Source organism: Hydra viridissima, unplaced genomic scaffold (genome assembly GCF_058129835.1).
Source record: "Hydra viridissima isolate aposymbiotic clone 2 unplaced genomic scaffold, HvirCarnegie_v1 scaffold_9, whole genome shotgun sequence".
NCBI lineage: Eukaryota > Metazoa > Cnidaria > Hydrozoa > Anthoathecata > Hydridae > Hydra > Hydra viridissima.
In genome coordinates, this window is record NW_028324308.1 from 4,010,763 (window position 1) to 4,030,539 (window position 19,777).

Genomic DNA, 19,777 nt, shown 5'->3' on the forward strand with positions numbered 1-19,777 from the left:
GTAAGACATGTTTGTTAGCAAAGACCTGTAGAACACTTATAAAACTTACAAGAACGTCAATGTCGAGCAGTTTTTGTTTGTAATGTCTACTTAAACAAGCAGCATAGTTAACTTCTAGTTAATTTTCATAACTTCCAGTGTCTTGAAACTTGAATTTAAACCTGCACACTGATCCTTTTCGAATTGTTTTCAAAAAAGCAAAATGATTATTCAAAAAGGTTTTCGGAAGTTAAACTAAAATGATTATTCAAAGAGATTTTCAAAAGTTAAGTCAAATATTTATTAAAAATATTTAAACTAAATTGAATCACTCATTTAGACCTAATATTGATTGCAATCGATTCTTAAGTAAGTACATAGTTGACGAGAAACAATTCACCAGTGTTACATATCTATATGTTATATATACTAACTTATCCCGCATACTCAGGACTCCATCAGGTAAAACCTTTGTGCTTCGCAGTCTGATTGTTAAATAAAACATTAGATTAACATGTTTACAACCTTTAGACAAACTAAATTTCGAATTAAATATATTCTATATTTACAAATATTCAATTAGTTAAGTCTAAAATAAAAAAAAACAAAAAACAAAAAGAAAGTAGCAATAACAACAACAAAGGAAATACAATTGTTACACAACCTATAAAAATATTTCATTAAACATGGTTCCAGAAAAACCGTTCACGTTCTTAAAATGGAAAGAAAAACTTTTTTCATTTATCGCAACTTTTTAATAAAAAACAAATAAAAATCCTCAATAATAAAAAAAAAACAAAAAAACTAAAAACAATTTAGTTCATTTTACCTCATTAAGCTTAGTACACATGTTAAAATATATGTGCTGTTACACAGAGCATGGTAGCCTTTTAAAGGCATCATTGATTGCATTTCGAAATATTTTCTGATGCATAACACAACCTAACACATGCCCACAATCAATAGTACGAACTTCAGTCTGAGGCCAAACATCTTTAGGTGTAACATTATAGAAATCACGATTTATATACTTATCGTGATTTGCAACTACGTAAATGATTGCTGAATCTTTATGTGGTTTATTAAAATGAGTTAAATGGGTTGCTTGGTCCATAAGAGCAGTCATGTAAGCAAGTGTACTTTGAGAAGGAGCAGCAAATAAGTCTCTTATACCCTTGAAGTTGATCTTGCTCAGTGAAGAATACAACACTTGCTTCTGAATTGGATCAACATATTTACGTAAGGCATCATTTTCAGGAATAAGTTTTTTGTTTAGGTAAGAATTTAAATCAATTGCAGAAAGGATATCCCTAATCTTGCTGTAAGCATGGTTATATAATGAGTGTTGTTCAGTAAAAGTATTTTTGTAATGTTTTTCCAGAAGTTTAGTAAACTCAGGATCATCTCGAACAAGAAAACGATAGTCTGGGTTTTGCATAAGTTGCTTTTCAAGTATTTTCCAATGGACACTTCCATAAAGAACACCCTAAAACATTAAAAGAAAAAAACACATATAGATAAAAAGCTATGTATAGATTTAAAAAAAACATATTTAGAGAAAAACTATATATAGAGTAACAACTATATATACAGAAAAAACTATATGTAGAGAAAAAAACTACATCTTGTTTTATATAATTTATCTAAAATGTATTTTCCATAAAAGTACTTTCGATTTGTTTACAGCTTTCAAAATGGTATAAGTTATGCAACAAAAGGCATGAATTTTCAAAATTTCAAATAAATCAGTGTGAAAAATAGTGTTGAAGACTAACCTTAAAATTATATTTATATCTATTGACTTCATACATTAAGTAAAAAAAATTACAAGGCCATTAAACATTTGAAAAAGAGGAAGAAAACTCACATTTATCTTCCAAAAAACTTCATAAAAAAACCTCCAAATGATGATAATCTTAAGAAGAGCGAAAAGAGAAACAAATGGTACTATTTTGTTTTACTCATTTTGAGACTGAAAAAGAAAGAAAATAGCTTGAAGTCATGCATTTACTTAATTAGAAGACAACAACATTCAAATTCCTCATAGAAGTAATTGTATATATCAATCTAAAAGTTATAGTTGTATTCCAAATCCAATTATATTAATATTAAAACTCTATAGTGAACCTTAAATACAGCAACATGAGAACACATTAAAAAGACCTAAATAGCTAGATTATAGTAGGGTAGGAGACGATATGTACTAAGCAAATCATTAAATATATTATCTCCAGCATCATAACACAATGATACAACGCAACTTTTACAACTAAACTATTGGAGGATAAATCAACAAATACAGCTTTACATTTTATCAAAAAACCATTAAACTACTAAACTCAACTAATCTTTAAATTTGATTGATACTCACTCTAAAATATAGTTAACTTTTAAGGATTTAAATTTCATAATACCTCAGTGTAAATAGGTGCAGCAGATGTCCAAGATAAACATGGAACAACAGCAAGAGGTTTGTTCCAGCCACTTGATGCAACAGTTGCCATATGACCACCCATTGATATTCCTGTTATTCCCAAAGGACCAAAGCCATTTTTTTGACACCACAAAAACAAAGTGACTGATTCTACAAGAAGGGCACATCCCATAACAAATATGTCTGAAACATAATTTACTGAAGAGCGAACTTGATTTTTAGGCTTACGTTGACCATAATAAGGATTTTCTAATAAAATTGATCCTATTTTATATTCATTGACTAATGGTATTGCCATACTCTTTTTCCGCCACCAGAAATGGTGATCACCTGTACCAGCCAAATGGATGCACATGGGTGGTTTATTACCATCAGATGGCATAACAACTTCAAAGTTAACTATTTCACTTTTTAAAGGCAAGGCATTAGGTAAAAGTTTAGTTAATGGTGAAACAAATTGACCTCTGAAAATATTAATTGATGAGCCAGTTTTGTTTTCATCAACATTTGATAGTTTTATTTCAGTATTTTCTAATACATCATATATATCTTCCAGTTTGTTTTTGTCTAATACTGATGCTTGAAATTTTGCTATTTTTCTTAGCAACTCTATATCTCCCCATCCTTGAGAAAAGAATTTTGAAATGTAATTGTTGCTTAATCTAACAATTTGATCTGCACTAAATAAATGTTTCATTTACTAAAAAATTCTAAAAAAAAAACAAACAAACAAATATATAATACATATGCAATTAAGATAATATAAAGCAGTTGATAGCACATTAGCAGAATAATTGTGATACTTCAATACAAATTAAACTTCAATACAAAAAAGCTATCTTATAAATTTTTAAAAGTCTTTTTTATTACTAAAGCAAATTTATAAAATTCAAATCAACCATTATTATGGTCACTATTATCGAGTAACTATAAATATTGTTACTCATTAATAGTAACCATAAGTATTTTCAACTTTCAAATTAAAGAAAGTACTTTAATTTTTAATTAGAAAAGTTATATATACAGAATTATAAGATAAATCATGCACTTTTAATTTAGTAGAAATAGTTACATTTCTAATATATTATCTTTGTATACTTATAGGTATATATTCACCAGATTTCTTTTTCTTGTGCTAAAAATGTAATTGGAATGTAGTTAATTTTATCATTTATAAATAATAAAGACTACTTTATGAACTTATAACTTATTTCAATAATTGCTTTTTGCAAACCTCTGTAAAAAGAAAAACGAAGGTGGGAAGACAACTAAAAGCACATATGTTAAGAATTTGTCTCTAAATATGGTATCTTTTACGCGATAAAAATATAAATTCGCGTATAGTCTAGTATCTAGACCGTTTAACGTACTGGATAAGAAGGGTGTTTAATTTGAAAAGAGTTGAATTTGAAGAGTGTTGAATATGAAGAACGTTGAATAGGGGTGGGAAATTTTTTTTCCACAAAATTGCCTTATGACAATTGGTGGAGTATTTATCTAAAACTCTCAAAAACATAAAAACAAATTCTATAAATGCAAAAAACCTCCCCAAATCCATTTTAAAATTTTGTCAAAGGTGTGAAAATTTGTTTGAGTGGTTCATATTATTTAACTTTTACATATTGTATATTTTTAAATCCAAACTATTTTTTAAATGTATAAGGTATCAGAGAATAACTTAATTAGAGAAATTGATTGCCTATGAAATATTTCTAAGCCAAGATATTGCTTGTAAGGAAATTTAATTGATAAACCACTGATGGATTTTTCAAATGTATCAGGAGGATATCATTTTTTCTCAGAATTGAGTAATATTCCTAGGTAAAGAGATTTTGTTAAAGAAATCTCCACTAAAGTTTGTTAACTATGGAATAAGATGACGTTAGCATATTTTTTCCGGAGAAATCAGTCCAGAGAAATCAGTGCGAAGGAAGGTAGACATTGCCAATCATAATTATAAGTTTGTGATTAAATCAACACAAAGTACGATTAAGAAGACAAGTATTATAAAAAGCTGGGATAAAATATTTGGTTTATTGCCAAAAAATGCTAAATTTAAAAATCCAAAGGACAAACTCTTTTATGAATTTCAGAAGTCTTGCGATGGGCGCAAATGTCAATCCAGTACTGTGACAGAACCTATTACAACCCACCCATGAGACCTGTCACCTAAAAGAAAGGAAGTTGAAATAAATTATAGGCAATTATTTGTTGATGCAGAAAATTCAAGTTGTGAAAGTTCAGAAGAATATAGCATGAGGGATGATTACACCATTCCACTGAAACGTGCAAAGATCACCGGTAAGATGGTAGCTAAAATAGCTGAAAATGAAGGGTTTCCAATAAAGTGTATGGCAAAGATTTCCGAAGCTGTACTCAATGCAGTTAGTGAGGGATCGATTAGCAGATCCGTAGTCCAAAAAGCGTTTACACCACTAACGCATGAAATAAAGTTTGATTCAATCTTATATTGAGTCGTCGGAAGAAATGTGTTTACATTTTGATAGTAAGAGCATACAAAAACAACATTATTACAGCACTTGCATTTCAAGCAATCTATTTATAACATGTTACACAAAGTTATTTTGGAATTTAATTTATTAAATAAAATTCCTGTTGTAATATGTGACAACACAGGCTCAAAAAAATACAGGCTCAAAAAAATACAGGCTCAAAAAAATACAGGCTAAAAAAATGAAGTAATTAACTGTTTGAGAAAAATTATTCCAAGTTTAGTGTATCATCCTTGTTGACGTCATGTTCTGGCCCTCATACTTAAGCATTTTATGAACTCAAATTTAATTCCTTGTCAATATCGCCTAATATTAATTAGTGGTTCATTAGTGTAATTACCGTGATTTAATTGAACAATACACACTTAATGGGCCAGTTTTTGAAAGTAATAAGTTTGGCTGGGGTGGTTATACGGAGCTGGATTTGTTATGCAAAATATACAAGTCTTATCGAGACACAACGAACTTACAGGCGATTCGTTTTTCTAAACCAGAACCTATTTGTAATGCACGATGGAATTTAAAAGCAATCTATTGCATAAAATATATGCCTTTGACCCAGTCAAAAAATGAATCTGTAGGCGAGGCGTGGAATTTTATTGTAGATTACTGGGCCAAACCATGGTTCTCTTGAAGAAGAATCACTGAGGATATAACGGAATTAAAATTGATATTAATTGAGTATTTGGAAAGACAGTGTGATATTTGAAATAATTGTCATTTAGACATTGATTACAGATTAAAAATGCATGAAAAGTTGCTTGGGAAAGTTAAAAAATTTCTTTAAAGGAAGTTCATCAACATTGAGACTAAATTTTTAAGACACTGTAATAAACTTTGAACCACCTTTGTGTGCTATTGTAATAAAAGAGGTTAGTGTTTTACCTGTCGTTCCTTCAGTGACGCCAAATTTGAAGGCCTATAACTGAAAATGTAGAATTCTACAAGCAATATCTTTACCCCAAATTATATAAGCGTTTACATATAATTTGTAAGGTATTACTAGCCCCATCTAAACATGTTGATTTTTATTTAATTCACAATTTAGTTTAAAAAGGTCATTCCTTATGAAAAACAAGACTTTGCAATATGTACCCAAACTTAATTTTCGAAAATTTTTAGCATCTAATACTAACGAGTTTGCGCAGAGGGCTTTTGAATCAGTTATGATTGAAATTATCTTTAGAATATTTTTTATACTATTTCTCCATCGGTAGCATTATTAGGGCAAACTGATTATCGAAAAGAAATCTCAAAAATTTCCACTCCTAGTGTTGAATATGAAGGATGTTGATTTAAAGGTTGCTGCAACTACAATCAAATCCAATATTATAACCACATTCTTTTCTATTACCCTCCCCCTCCACCTAAATACTTTTCTCCTTAAAAAAAATTAAATGAATGAAAAAGAAACGAGAAATAAAAAAGATCAAACAAGTAATTTCATGAAGTCAGACAATATAAATTGGTCATACAATACAAAACAATACAACACAATTCAATATAATACAATGGAATGTCATATAATATAATACAGTGTAATATAATATAACATACTATAGTATAAAGTAATGTTATATAATATGGTTAACTATGATATAGTATAACAGTATAATATGATTTTGATAAATAACTTTTTTGTTTTTTTTCTTCAGAAAAGAAGAGGTTAGATGTTTCAAGTTGGACATGATTTACGTTTCGACAAGAGTTTAAATCTTTACAGTTTGTTTAGATAAAATATCATTTCAACACAATTTCAAAAAATATTGGACCAGTAGATAATGTGCATTTCTCAATAACATTCTGTTGTTATAAAAAAACTGCTGGTAAAGTAGACAAATCTACAGGAATTTGAAAAATTTGCTATGGCCAAACAATAAAAAAAAAACTTTAAATGAGATGGGTATTGTGAGAAAATCCAAAAAAAAAAGCGTCTAAAAAAACTAAAAATCAAGCCAAAACCTAACGTATTAGACTTCGAAAATTAGTTGCTAATAATTTGAAAGCAAAGGAGAACATTAAAGTAATTATCAACTATGAGTTACTTTAATGTTCTCCTTTGTCAAAATTATTATTATAATGAATCATTATCTTCAATCGATGCTTGTAGATAGTTATTATGATGATTATAATGAGCTAGAGAAATTTCCATTTTTACTGGTCCAATACGTCGGATTCCAATTAACATCTGTAAGGCTTAAAATTACAGTCCAGTCTACTTATTCATTAAATATTATGTAATAAAAAAAAAAGGTGTTTTAAATTTTAATTGAATAAATGGTAATTTTATTACTTAAAATTTAATTTTGTGCAGATTTTTGTTACACATATGTTAGCGAAAAGGTGACTTTTTGAAGTCGAATTTCCAATTTTTTGCAGAAAACGTTTGTTACAAAAAGAAAAAACAACTAACAAATTAAAAAAGCATTTACTTTTGTAAAAGTGATGACTGTCATATTTACAAATAACTAAAAATTAACCCAAGTTAAAAAAAAAAGTAACTGATGACTTCCTTGATATTCTTTAGTTGGTTTAATTTGCAGAGCAGTTTGTCTGTTGGTCTAAATTGCAGGCTAACTAAGAAATATCGGGGAAGTTATCTTATGAAATTTATTATTAGACTACAATACTTAAATGATTTTAAACTTTATAGGCGTATCAATTTATTTTACAAAATTTATCTTGTTGGAAATAACTCTGCTAAATCTAACCATTCCGTCTGATTGGGGGCAGGATGAGACAGTTGGGGGGCAGGATGAGACAGCTTATTGCGAACAGTTTAGTGAACGACTAATCTTATTTTTTTTTACATAATCAAAACAATTTTCTGAAGTTCTTAAATCAACGAGCCATGAAAATATCCATAAAAATATTTAAGGCAGATCTTTCTCTTCACATTTCTCAATAAAATTTGCAACTAATATATATATATATATATATATATATATATATATATATATATATATATATATATATATATATATATATATATATATATATATATATATATATATATATATATATGTATATATAGTGAACTTTTTGGTAGTAAAAACATTTCTAAAGATTTACGAACAGATATTTTTATTTTTAACAGCGTTGATTATTATTTCCATGTGGCGTTCATGTAGTCAAGTAGCGTTAACCTAGTCAAGTAGCGTTTATGTAGTCAAGTAGCGTTCATGTAGTCATGTAGCGTTCATGTAGTCATGTAGCGTTCATGTAGTGTTCCTTTGTTGATTAGTTTTGCTCACATAATTTTTCATTACCACTCTTTGCACTTTCACCACCTAAGATGAAAACAAATAATAAAAGTTTATAACTAATATACTAATATTAATCATAAACAATAATTCAACAACCATATAGACTGTTTATATTAAGCTTTTTTAGCGTTACAGGTGGCCCACACGGAAGAGCCCAGGCAACAGTGTGGTCAAGGACTTTCCTTAGAATAACCTCCTGTACTGTACATTAATTATGACATTGAATAAACAAGCTCCACCTAGTTTTTAAACGAAAATTTTATCACAATGTTCAATTTTTAGAGTTTAGGATCCCGGAATTAATTTTATTCAATGTGTCAACTGTTGTTAAAAGCATAAAATGTTAACTTGAAGTTAATTTGTTTACTTAATACCAAGATATCAACAAATGTGCAATTAGCAAATCAATGGATATATTTCTTCAAAGTTGTCTACCGAAGAGACTGAAGCGATAGCATTTATTTATGCTAATTTACGCGCATGTTCAACATTATTTAAGATTAGTGTAAAGATTTTATTGAAAAACATAGTGCTAATTAAAGAACGTATGCATTTTATGTAAATTAAAAAAAAAAAATGAATTTAAAATTATTCTTAACATAGAACCTAAATGAGCTGATGCATTGATTTCTTATGTTTACAGGTACAAACAAGTACATTTCATTCGACTGAATAGAATTAACTGTAAGCTATCCAGAGTTATAAAATTAACCATCGGAAATTTGGGGTTTACAAAAATACACTTCTTTTAGGTGATGGTGCTTCGATCCAGAATAAAAATTTATTCAATATTTTATTGAATAATTTGCTGATGAAACCATCAGCCAAAAATAATGACATATTTATTTTGGTCATGTTTTAGAGTTGTATCGGAGTATCTGATTTAACTAAAGGGTGTTTTTTTTAGAGGTATAGAACTTTAAATTGCAATAAAACAACGATGGATTATTCGATTGACAAGAATTTTTTTTTATTAGAAAGATAATCTTGTGGCATTACATTTTAAATATAATTTCTGGCATATGACCGCCACGGCTGGCTCGGATGTAGTCCAATCTGGACGTCCAATTTTCGATGACTTTTTCCAACATTTGTGGCCGTATATCGGCAATAACACGGCGAATGTTATCTTCCAAATGGTCAAGCGTTTTTGGCTTATCCGCATAGACCAATGGCTTTACATAGCCCCACAGAAAGTAGTCTAGCGGTGTTAAATCACAAGATCTTGGAGGCCAATTCACAGGTCCAAAACGTGAAATTAGGCGGTCACCAAACGTGTCTTTCAATAAATCGATTGTGGCACGAGCTGTGTGACATGTTGCGCCGTCTTGTTGAAACCACAGCTCCTGGACATCATGGTTGTTCAATTCAGGAATGAAAAAGTTTGTAATCATGGCTCTATACCTATCACCATTGACTGTAACGTTCTGGCCATCATCATTTTTGAAGAAGTACGGACCAATGATTCCACCAGCCCATAAAGCGCACCAAACAGTCATTTTTTCTGGATGTAACGGTGTTTTGACATACACTTGAGGATTATCTTCACTCCAAATGCGGCAGTTTTGTTTGTTGACGTAACCATTCAACCAGAAGTGCGCTTCATCGCTAAAGAAAATTCGCTTATGAAAATCGGGAACAACGGCAATCTCGTTTTGGGCCCATTCGACGAATCTACGCCTTGCTTGATGATCGTTTGGCTTCAATTCTTGCACGAGTTGGATTTTGTAAGCACGCATACCAAGATCCTTCCGCAAAATCTTCCATACAGTGGATGGACACAGATCCAATTCCTGTGCTCGATGGCGGATAGACTCATTCGGGTATTCCGCAATGCTACGCTCTACAGTAGCAATAGCTTCTTCTGTACGCACCGTACGGCGTCTCTGGGGATGCGAGTTATCAATAAGAGTAAACGTGGTGCGAAAACGTTCCATGGTTAATCGAATTAACTGCTCTGATGGATGATTTTGTCGAGGATAAAATGGACGTAGAGCGCGATACGTATTCCGCACAGAACCATTATTTTCGAAATAAAATTGAACTATTTGCAAGCGTTGTTCAGGCGTGAGTCTATTCATGATGAATTGCCAAACCAAACTGAGAATAAATCACTTGTCACCTGTTAAATCGGTCGCCATCTTGAACATTAATGCCAACTTAAAGTTCTATACCTCTAAAAAAAACACCCTTTATAACAAACAAAACATGCGATCAAAAAAAACTTTTTTACTTGTGCTCTAAGTTACGAAAAATATTTTCTCGAAATAGTATTAGAGTTCGAAACCAAAGTAAAGAATGGCTTTAATACACAATAATTGCCTGCGATATCAATGATAATGTTCCTTCTACGCCTGTATCAAAAAGAGCGATAGAACGTGTAAAAACGTGTTTTTATTACTTTTCCATAAAGAACAAACTCAGAAGATTAAAAGGAGGTATAATCAAGAAGTAAAGAAAAACTGATTCCATAAAAATGCATTCGTAGTAAACCGGAGTGCAGCCTCACTTATCCATTACAATCTACGTCATCCGATAAAGCCCACTGCATCAATAGCTGTATTTTACAGGAAAATGTTTCTTACTCTTGTGAGGAAGCTTTGTCTATGTTCATTGAATTTAAACTAACTGACATCAGTACATTTCATTGAGAGCATCTACAATTACAAAAACTTAAGAATCTTGTATTCACCATACGATAAGCTTATTGAAGAGAAAAACAAGCTCTTCTAAAAAAAAAACAGTTCTACAAGACCTTGTCGATCGCACAGTTAAACAACGATGACTTACATTTAGTAATTACTTTTAAATGGGGTGCTGATGGTAGTGGAAGCTAAACAAATTTCAAGTAATCATTTGAAGCAACAGATTTAGATGATTCTTAAATGTTCAAGAGTTCTTTAGTTTTTCAATTACGATCGACAAAAAATCGTAACAAATGATATTAGCGAAAATCACGCTCTAGTTCTGTACGATATTGTAGACCATTAGAATCCCATTTGTTAAGGAAACTGATACCATAATCAAAAGAAAAGTTTTCATTTGTCGATAGACAGATTGAAAGTTTATTGCCGTCAAGTTTAAAAAACAATGCTCAAATATTTACAGTTTGGCTTTGTCTAGTAAAATCTATGGTAGACGGAAGAGTGTGCAATTCTCATTCTTCGAATGAAGCTATTCAAAAGTGTTACATACATCAACCTCTTCTTCTCAGTTCAATAACATTGAAGAATTAGAATAAAGGTTTTATAATCCAGAGAGTTTAAACTCCGGGTTGTTATATGGTTGTATAGGCTTTTATGAATGCCCTCTTACATAGGTTATGTAAATTAACATTAAAAAATAAACAAGCTCGTGGTCCAAAAAATAAGAAAATTGTGGCATACAACAACATACAAACTCGATTTAGCTTTGCTTATTGGTTAATATTTCAAAATCCGGAATCGGTAATGCCAATAACGAGAAAACGTCCACGAACTTCTTTGAATACCCTGAGGTATGATCAAATACTAAAGGATAGATAAAACCATAATTAGAGAGCTTCAGCGTCATTTTTAAAACACTGAGCTCCTCTTACAAAATCAAAACAATCAAATTTGCCGAACATGCTTAAGAAACTGCTGTTAGAAACAGATGGTATCCTATGACAACAACAGTTCAAAAAGTTCTTTTACAAGGCAAGGATATAATCAAAAACTCTTTGTTGCCAATTGGTATGCTGAAAAAAAGATGCATAGAAAAAGTAGCCACAAAGTTGTGAGATATTACTGAGAAAATAACACCAGAAAATTTGTAAAGAAACAAACTAATGAAGGTCACATAAAAATGTTGTTCAAATCTTTAAATCTCATAAATAAAAATAAAATAATTTCTTATGATTTAAATCCTGTAATAGACTATTAGCTGTAAGAAAGAGGTATTTATTACCAACTGAAGCCTTAATCTTTTAGAAGAACCAGATGAGGATGAAGAATAATGTATAAAAAAAAGACAAACTTTTTCTTCGGAGCATAAACTGTGTTATTTACTATTTTACTTTAGAACTAGATCTCAAATCCCCGATTCCCGTTGTTAAGAATTTCATTTAATTATCCAATATCTGAGTATAAATACCTGATCTCTGAGCAACATCATTATTAAAACTTAAAAACTTTATTTAACAAGTTTCAGGGCCATTTTTCTTAACCCTTAAAAGTTTTAATTTACTTCGGTAAGTAAAAATACGATTCCATTAACGGCTCATAACTTTCAAACATTCAGTTGCAGTTTTTTTTACAAAGCTTTTTTTTTTTTTAATATGTTTTAATTCAGCCCTTATTACTTTCTCTAAGGGCCTGTTTATATGGAAAGCGGGCTGGCTCGTTTGCCGGGCCAGCCCGTTTACCGAGATATCGACGTCATCAATATTTAAACTTAATTTTATTTTGCAAAGTTTTTTTTTTTTTTTAATATGTTTTAATTCAGCCCTTATTACTTTCTCTAAGTATGTGTATCACCGCATTTCATACTTTTAGCATTATAATAAAAGTTTTTTTTTCGGATATACAGATGTTTATGTTTAACACAATTGTGTCCTACATAAGATTTTACAACCGTAATACTTTGTCATAAATCCACGACGTGGTGTAAATGTTTAGCACATACACGAATAGCATTTCATTAACGTTGGACATTATTGCAATGCGTCATAAAAGGTTAAAAGACGTCAAATGACGTTTTATGGTATGTTTTGTATTTTTGAAAGAAATAACGAGCCAATTAATTAGTCTGACTAATATTCTCATATTATACTCCTCCTTTGATGTACGATTTGCAATACTCAACGCAATATCCTTTTTGTAAACTCTAAGTTGGAACTTAAATTAAAAGTTTATTTTGATAAAAGAAATCGTTTTTATCCTTTATTTATGAATTTACCGTGTTTAAGTAATCGCTGGCGAGATTTCGCCTGACCTTAACAGACAATGTAATAAAATGTCTAGATAAGGTATAAAGGTATTTTTTGTTGTGTCTCGACAAAATTTAATACCGATATCTTGCAGACATCTGGCGCTACGAGATCAAAACAGTTTGCTAAATGAAGGTTCCTTTTCTTATCACTTAAGTATTAAAACGAAAGAAATTATTATCTCAGAACTCACCTATCACCAGTAAAGAGCAGTTAAAAATACTATATCCTATGGAAGAATAAGACGCTTTCAAACTTTAAATGTGAGATGTCTGTTTTTTCCCGTAATCTTCACATATATGTATGTAAAATCATATATATATATATGTACTTCTAGCCCCTCGGAACACTTAGTCAACTCCCTGATAGTTATTTTTCATTCAGATTTATTTCGTACTTTAAGATGTCATCTGCACTTTTCTTAATAAATTTAGCGTTTTAAGGTGTAAAGTTTATCAAAAAAAAACAACAACAAATAAACAACAAAACAACAAAAGATTGGTATTAAAACCTACTGGTCAGTTATTGGAAAAATCCGTGTCACAATCATACGATCCATGTCACAATCTTAGGATTTCCTTGTCAAGTTCAAGTTTTTCTTAGCCGATTAAATGTTTTATCTGAGAGAGTTAAAAAGAATTTCAAAACCAAAACAAAAAAGAAAAACTTTTCCTTAACTCTGCCGTTAACAAAAACTTTGCCAAAAAATTTCTAGTCTCGCTATTTATGATAAGTAAATAGTAAACACCATGAGTTTATTGAACGCTGGAATAAACAGCCGTAGTCAAAAACTTGATTTGAATTGTTTAAATAAGAATGTAATATTAAAACACACGAAAGCCACGCAAGTACCTAGACGTTAGAGGCGCGCGACAAGATTTACAAGTTGTGCGTGTATGACATTGCTAAATTTGCATGGATGAACAAGCGTCATAGCTTGTTAAAATGATATTATTATTGTTATTATCATCATGATGATGATAATAATAATTATTAATATTATTATTATTACTAATATTATTACTATCATCATCATTATTATTATTGCTATTATTATTATCATTATTATTATTATTACTATTGTTATTATTACTATTATTATTATTATTATTATTATTATTATTATTATTATTATTATTATTATTATTATTATTATTATTATTATTATTATTATTATTACATCATTCTTGCTATTATTATCATTATCATCATTATTATCATCATTTATTATTATTATTATTGTTATTATTATCATTATTATTATTACTATCATTATTATTATTGTTGTTAATATTATTACCCTTATTACTATTATTATTATTATTATTATTATTATTATTATTATTATTATTATTATTATTATTACTATTATTATTATTATTATTATTATTACTATTATTATTATTATTATTATTATTATTATTATTATTACTGCTATTATTATTTTTATTACTGTTATTATTATTATTACTATTATTATTTTTACTATTATTATTACTATTGTTATTAATATTTTTATTACCATTATTATTATTATTATTTTTATTATTATTATTTTTATTATTATTATTTTTATTATTATTATTTTTATTATTATTATTTTTATTATTATTATTTTTATTATTATTATTTTTATTATTATTATTTTTATTATTATTATTTTTATTATTATTATTTTTTATTATTATTATTTTTATTATTATTATTGTTACTATTATTATTATTATTATTGTTATTATCATTATTATATTTATCATCATTATTGTTATTACTATCATTGTTATCATTTATTATTATTATTATTATTATTTTTATTTTATCATCATTTATTATTACTATTACCATTACTAGTCAATAAAATACATGATTCAATGGCTGTCTAGAAAGAGACAACTAAAACTCTACAAGTTAGATTAACACAGATCTTGTAAATCAATCGCTATAAATTCCACAATACCTACTTAAAAAGAGACATATTTATAGTTTTTATAAATACTTCTAAAATCATTATCTATACCTGCTATCTCCATCTATACATCTAAATAGACAGTTATTGAACATATTCATAAAATACTTCATAATTTGGCAATCAGTTTCATTACTAGAATATGTGTATATTCAATCCAAACACGCATATGTCCGTAAATTAACAGGCAAAAAGATAACAGTATATACATAACGTTGTTGATAATCAATTATTTACCAGCTCTTTTCATTAACAGAGTATAGTTTTTTATGTGTGCGCCAGATTAGCTGTAACGTAATTCTCTTATTTGAACCTTAAATGTCTAATTCTTTTTAAAGTTATCCCTCGGCCTTTGCTTCTTAAGCCCCGCATTGTTTTAGATTAAACATCGAGGTAGTTTTTATTTTTAAAAATCTTTATGCGACATTTAGATGCCAGTACTAGAACAGCTCGCATAGGTTTCTTAAAACTTAAGATGACGTACTGTAAAAGGTAAGAATTCATAACAAATGTTGAGACATTCTGATCGGAAAAAAACTGTTGAGAAATTTAAGGACCTAAGAAAGTGTGCATTTTCATTTTCTTGATTTCTTTTTTGATTCAAGTAAAATTTTGCGACTTGAACTTCTTATGTACATGTTAATTTCATCATTACATTTAATAGATTGTTGAATGTGGCAATTATTTCAGCACTCTGCGTAGTTTTATTATCTCTCCCAACACCGGAGAGCTTAAGTTTGTTAAAAACAGAAGAACCGAATGTAAATTTGTTGAACAAAAATGAATGGCTAACAGATAAAAGTAGCAAAAACTGTATGGTTCGAATGAACTTAAAACAAGTTATCAGTGAACGCAATTGCAAATCAGTAACAATAGATGTACCATACTGTTATGGGCAATGTAACTCGTTTTACATACCGCGCTATGGAGAGGACTTCAACAGCTGTAATACGTGTATGCCAAAGGCATGGAACGAGACTAAAGTCCAACTAAACTGTAAAACAGATACAGGGGAATGGGAAATTATTGCAAAGACGGTACTACTGATTGGAAGTTGTGAATGCCAAGAAGTGCATTGCGATAAAAAGAAGAGATAATAATCGCAAAACAAAGCATATATTCATTTACACGCGTTCAAAAAAGTCGTGAATCTAATAGTATATGCAGTAAGTCGTTTAGCATAAGAAATATCAAAGATTTGATGTCGCGACTATTCAAAGAGAACTATCGCTTACGCTGAATAAAACTGATTACCACAAAGCTGTAACTATAGCTTATATATATCATCGGAATTTTAAAAAAAAAGACCCGCTTTAAAAATGGTCTTTCTTAAGAGAAAGTTATTTCGTGTCACATTTCCTTAATAATAATGTCAGGAATTTTTTTTATATGATTTTTTTTAAAGAACGTCATCACTTAAATGCTAAATTCCACTCAGAAATTTTATAGCTTTGTATATAAATTAAACCTGCGCAATTTTGTGCTAGTATTTATTAGATAAATAATAATAATAATAACAATACAAGAAACTACTTGGAATAACGCAATACTCATCAAATGGAAACGTTTTAAAATTCTTTTACTAAGATTGATTTGTTTATTTAAACAGATTATATTACGTCATTAGAGACAACTTTTTAACGTCAAATTAGCTCCAAGTTGCTCATTTCATTTTTAAATATTAGTTATAGTGACATTTTATTGGTTATTTGAGAAGAGTTTTAAGTACGCTTATCCGTAGAAACGATAAATAAAAAAGGAATTTTTAATTTGTCAAGAGTGCAAGTTTAAGCTATAAGTGACATTTGATATCATTAACTAGCAAAATGAACTTTTTAACGTCGAGCGCACATATTTAAACTCCAAATATATTTTTCAAAACGAACTAAGACAGATGTAAGAAAATCTCATCAAGTTGTAAATGACAAAATTTTTGCATGAACAATTATCGTTCTTTTTAAGCTTTTAATTTTTGTCTATTAAATTACAACAGAACGTTTTAACTGCCGTGTAAGAGATTATTTGGAAACTTAATAAAATGGTTAAAGAGTCCGTAACAGGTGGATTATTTACACGAATACTCCTCCTCCTTCGTTCCCCTCTTCAAAAATGGTTCACACAAATGGGTTAATCGTTTTTAAATTTTAACTAAACATCATTATACAACTTTATATGGATTATATTCGAGTGGACATTAGGTTTAAACAACCTAAAAGTCCTTAAATAAATATTTAAAAATGCAATAAATATATCGTGGTGTGACATAACAAAATCCTATACTAGAAGAAAGTCCGAAAGTAACAAATGATAATTTTTGTTAATTGTAAAATAAATATTTGGGGAAAAATGTTTTGTTATTTTAACAAGATTTTAACCTTAGTTGAAATAAAAAAAATTGTTTTCCCCAAATACTTATTTTACAATTTAGAAAATTTATCATTTGTTACATTAGGACTTTCTTACATATAGCACTTTGATAATAATAACAACAACAACAACAACAACAGCAACAACAACAACAACAACAATAACAACAACAACAACAATAATAATAACAATGATAATAATAATAATAATAATAATAATAATAATAATAATAATAATAATAATAATAATAATAATAATAATAATAATAATAATAATAATAATAATAATAATAATAATAATAATAATAATAATAATAATAATAATAATAATAATAATAACAATAATAATAATAACAATAATGATAATAATAATAATAATAATTATTATTATTATTTATATAACAATAACTATTTTGATTATATATATATATATATAAATATAGACACAGACACATACACACACACACACACACACACACACACACACACACACACACACACACACACACACACACACACACACACACACACACACACACACACACACACATGGACTTCTTACCATGAAAACTAATTATGGATTTCCGATAAGTGCAACAGCTGTTGATGATTTTCACTATGTATAACCTATATGACCTATGTATAAATGCAAGGAAATGTTCAGGAAAGACATTTTGAATTCAATAACGCAGCAGTTATAACTTATTATGCATTATTTAAATCTAAAAACAAAATACAACCAAAAAAAAAACTTTTACTAATAGAAACGTTAATATTCATATAATGTTTTTCTACATATTTTTATTACATCTTTATTAGCATTTTAACTATATATATATATATATATATATATATATACATATATATATATATATATATATATATATATATATATATATATATATATATATATATATATATATATATATATAGAACTAAAGGAATGTTCAAGTATAAAAATAAAGAATTAATCGTTTGATTAAAAATTGAAAAATATTTTGTTTTATTACATAAAACTATGTAATATAGGTGCATCATATCAGATTCTCGTGGGATTTAATCACGTCGCCATTGTTAAAAAATGGACATTTAAATAATCAGATTAGTGAAATTTATTGATGTTCGTCTGAAAAAAGTGTTTGTAGTCTGTAGCATAAATTTTTTTTTATCTGGCGCAACTTTACTAGTGATGCACTGGCTATGTCTTTTTTAAATATAACATCTGGCCGGATAAAAAAAAAAGAAACAGCCAGTTCGCATCACTAATTTTTTGACTTTTTCTTATACAGGGTTAACTTTGTTTGTATTTTCTATTTGCTGATTTTGATCAATATGCAATATAACTTAATCCAATATTTCAAATCTTTATTTTTGACACGATATTTATTTATTAAATTACTTATTTACTCTTTTTAGAATAAAATTCATTGTGCAATCTATATTTAGGTAAGATAATCTTCGGGTGATATACTGATGGTATTTAGTCCTCACGCAACTGTTAATCTTTTTAAAATGTTGAACAACGATGAATTATTATTACAGTCTAAGAATCAACGGTATAATCTTGAAGATCACAATCATCTAAAATCACTAAATAAATTTTATGTCGTTAAATTTTAGGAAAGTGCGACGTAAAATATAAAAATTTCTTAATGTGTTCAATTAATTGTTTAAAACTTTATTTTGCTAACAATCTCTTTTTTGAAATGCATCTTAACTACAGAAAAAAGACTTTTCCGCTACTTTCAATTTTCTTTTAGCTGCGTCAGCATCTTTTCGTTGCATCCTGAGTAAAGTGTTTGCATCCTGATCTTTTTTAACCATTTTATTTTTAACTTTTGCGTCGTCTCTTAAAAACCTGAAATCCTATTAAAGCAAATGTTTCAGTAAAAAAAATACAAACTTACTTTTAAATTTTACCATTTAAATATAAATAGATGGATAAAAGTTTTTAACGCTAAAGATTTACCCATTAAACCAACTATATTTTATTTTATTAGAGAATAATTAACACCTTGAAATGTTGTTAGAAAAATGTTTTTTAAAATAAAAAAAAAAACACGAAACGCCATTCACAAATAGAAATTTTGAAATAAGCAATAAAATGCATGCCAAACTCTGGAATATGTATGTAAAAACTGTAGATGTATATTTATTTAATAATTTTTTTTTTTGTTTTAATTTAAGTATACATTTATATATGTAAATTTTCTGTATGTTCCTACGGTATTTCTAATTTCTACATGTTTTGTTTTTTCCCACTATAGCCTAATTTGCCTGTTACCCCAAAAATTGTTTCAGAGCA

The 19,777-nt window shown here is 28.4% G+C and overlaps 2 protein-coding genes and 1 long non-coding RNA gene across 5 annotated transcripts; 1 reads left to right on the plus strand and 2 right to left on the minus strand.

Moving 5' to 3' along the window:
• Positions 1 to 449: 449 nt before the first annotated feature.
• On the minus strand, positions 450 to 3,157 carry LOC145185699 (cardiolipin-specific deacylase, mitochondrial-like). Its single transcript, XM_080061686.2, has 2 exons — positions 2,394 to 3,157; positions 450 to 1,465 (listed from the first exon to the last, which is right to left on the minus strand). Exons 1-2 carry the CDS (start codon positions 3,108 to 3,110, stop codon positions 848 to 850), a joined length of 1,335 nt encoding a protein of 444 aa, XP_079917812.2. The 5' UTR covers positions 3,111 to 3,157; the 3' UTR covers positions 450 to 847.
• A 4,836-nt stretch (positions 3,158 to 7,993) lies between these two features.
• Positions 7,994 to 19,403, minus strand: LOC149883633 (uncharacterized). Of its 3 annotated transcripts, none has more exons than XR_016455840.1 (3): positions 19,380 to 19,403; positions 13,656 to 13,760; positions 7,994 to 8,216 (listed from the first exon to the last, which is right to left on the minus strand). It is a non-coding gene; the product is annotated as an uncharacterized LOC149883633 (long non-coding RNA). The 3 variants fall into 3 exon arrangements; XR_016455839.1 differs by lacking the exon at positions 19,380 to 19,403 and adding an exon at positions 18,035 to 18,064; XR_016455838.1 differs by lacking the exon at positions 19,380 to 19,403 and adding an exon at positions 15,158 to 15,362.
• LOC149883634 (uncharacterized) lies at positions 15,449 to 17,158 on the plus strand. The gene is made up of 2 exons (XM_090098422.1): positions 15,449 to 15,598; positions 15,771 to 17,158. Exons 1-2 carry the CDS (start codon positions 15,525 to 15,527, stop codon positions 16,201 to 16,203), a joined length of 507 nt encoding a protein of 168 aa, XP_089954548.1. The 5' UTR covers positions 15,449 to 15,524; the 3' UTR covers positions 16,204 to 17,158.
• Positions 19,404 to 19,777: the final 374 nt, after the last annotated feature.

Excerpts from the sequence above, each read along its gene's own strand:
- LOC145185699 (XM_080061686.2), bottom strand. The coding sequence starts at position 3,110 with ATGAAACATTTATTTAGTGCAGATCAAATTGTTAGATTAAGCAACAAT. Across the intron at positions 1,466-2,393 it reads CTGCACCTATTTACACTGAG|GGTGTTCTTTATGGAAGTGT; the intron begins GTATTATGAAAT and ends TTAATGTTTTAG.
- LOC149883634 (XM_090098422.1), top strand. The coding sequence starts at position 15,525 with ATGCGACATTTAGATGCCAGTACTAGAACAGCTCGCATAGGTTTCTTA. Across the intron at positions 15,599-15,770 it reads AAGATGACGTACTGTAAAAG|ATTGTTGAATGTGGCAATTA; the intron begins GTAAGAATTCAT and ends TACATTTAATAG.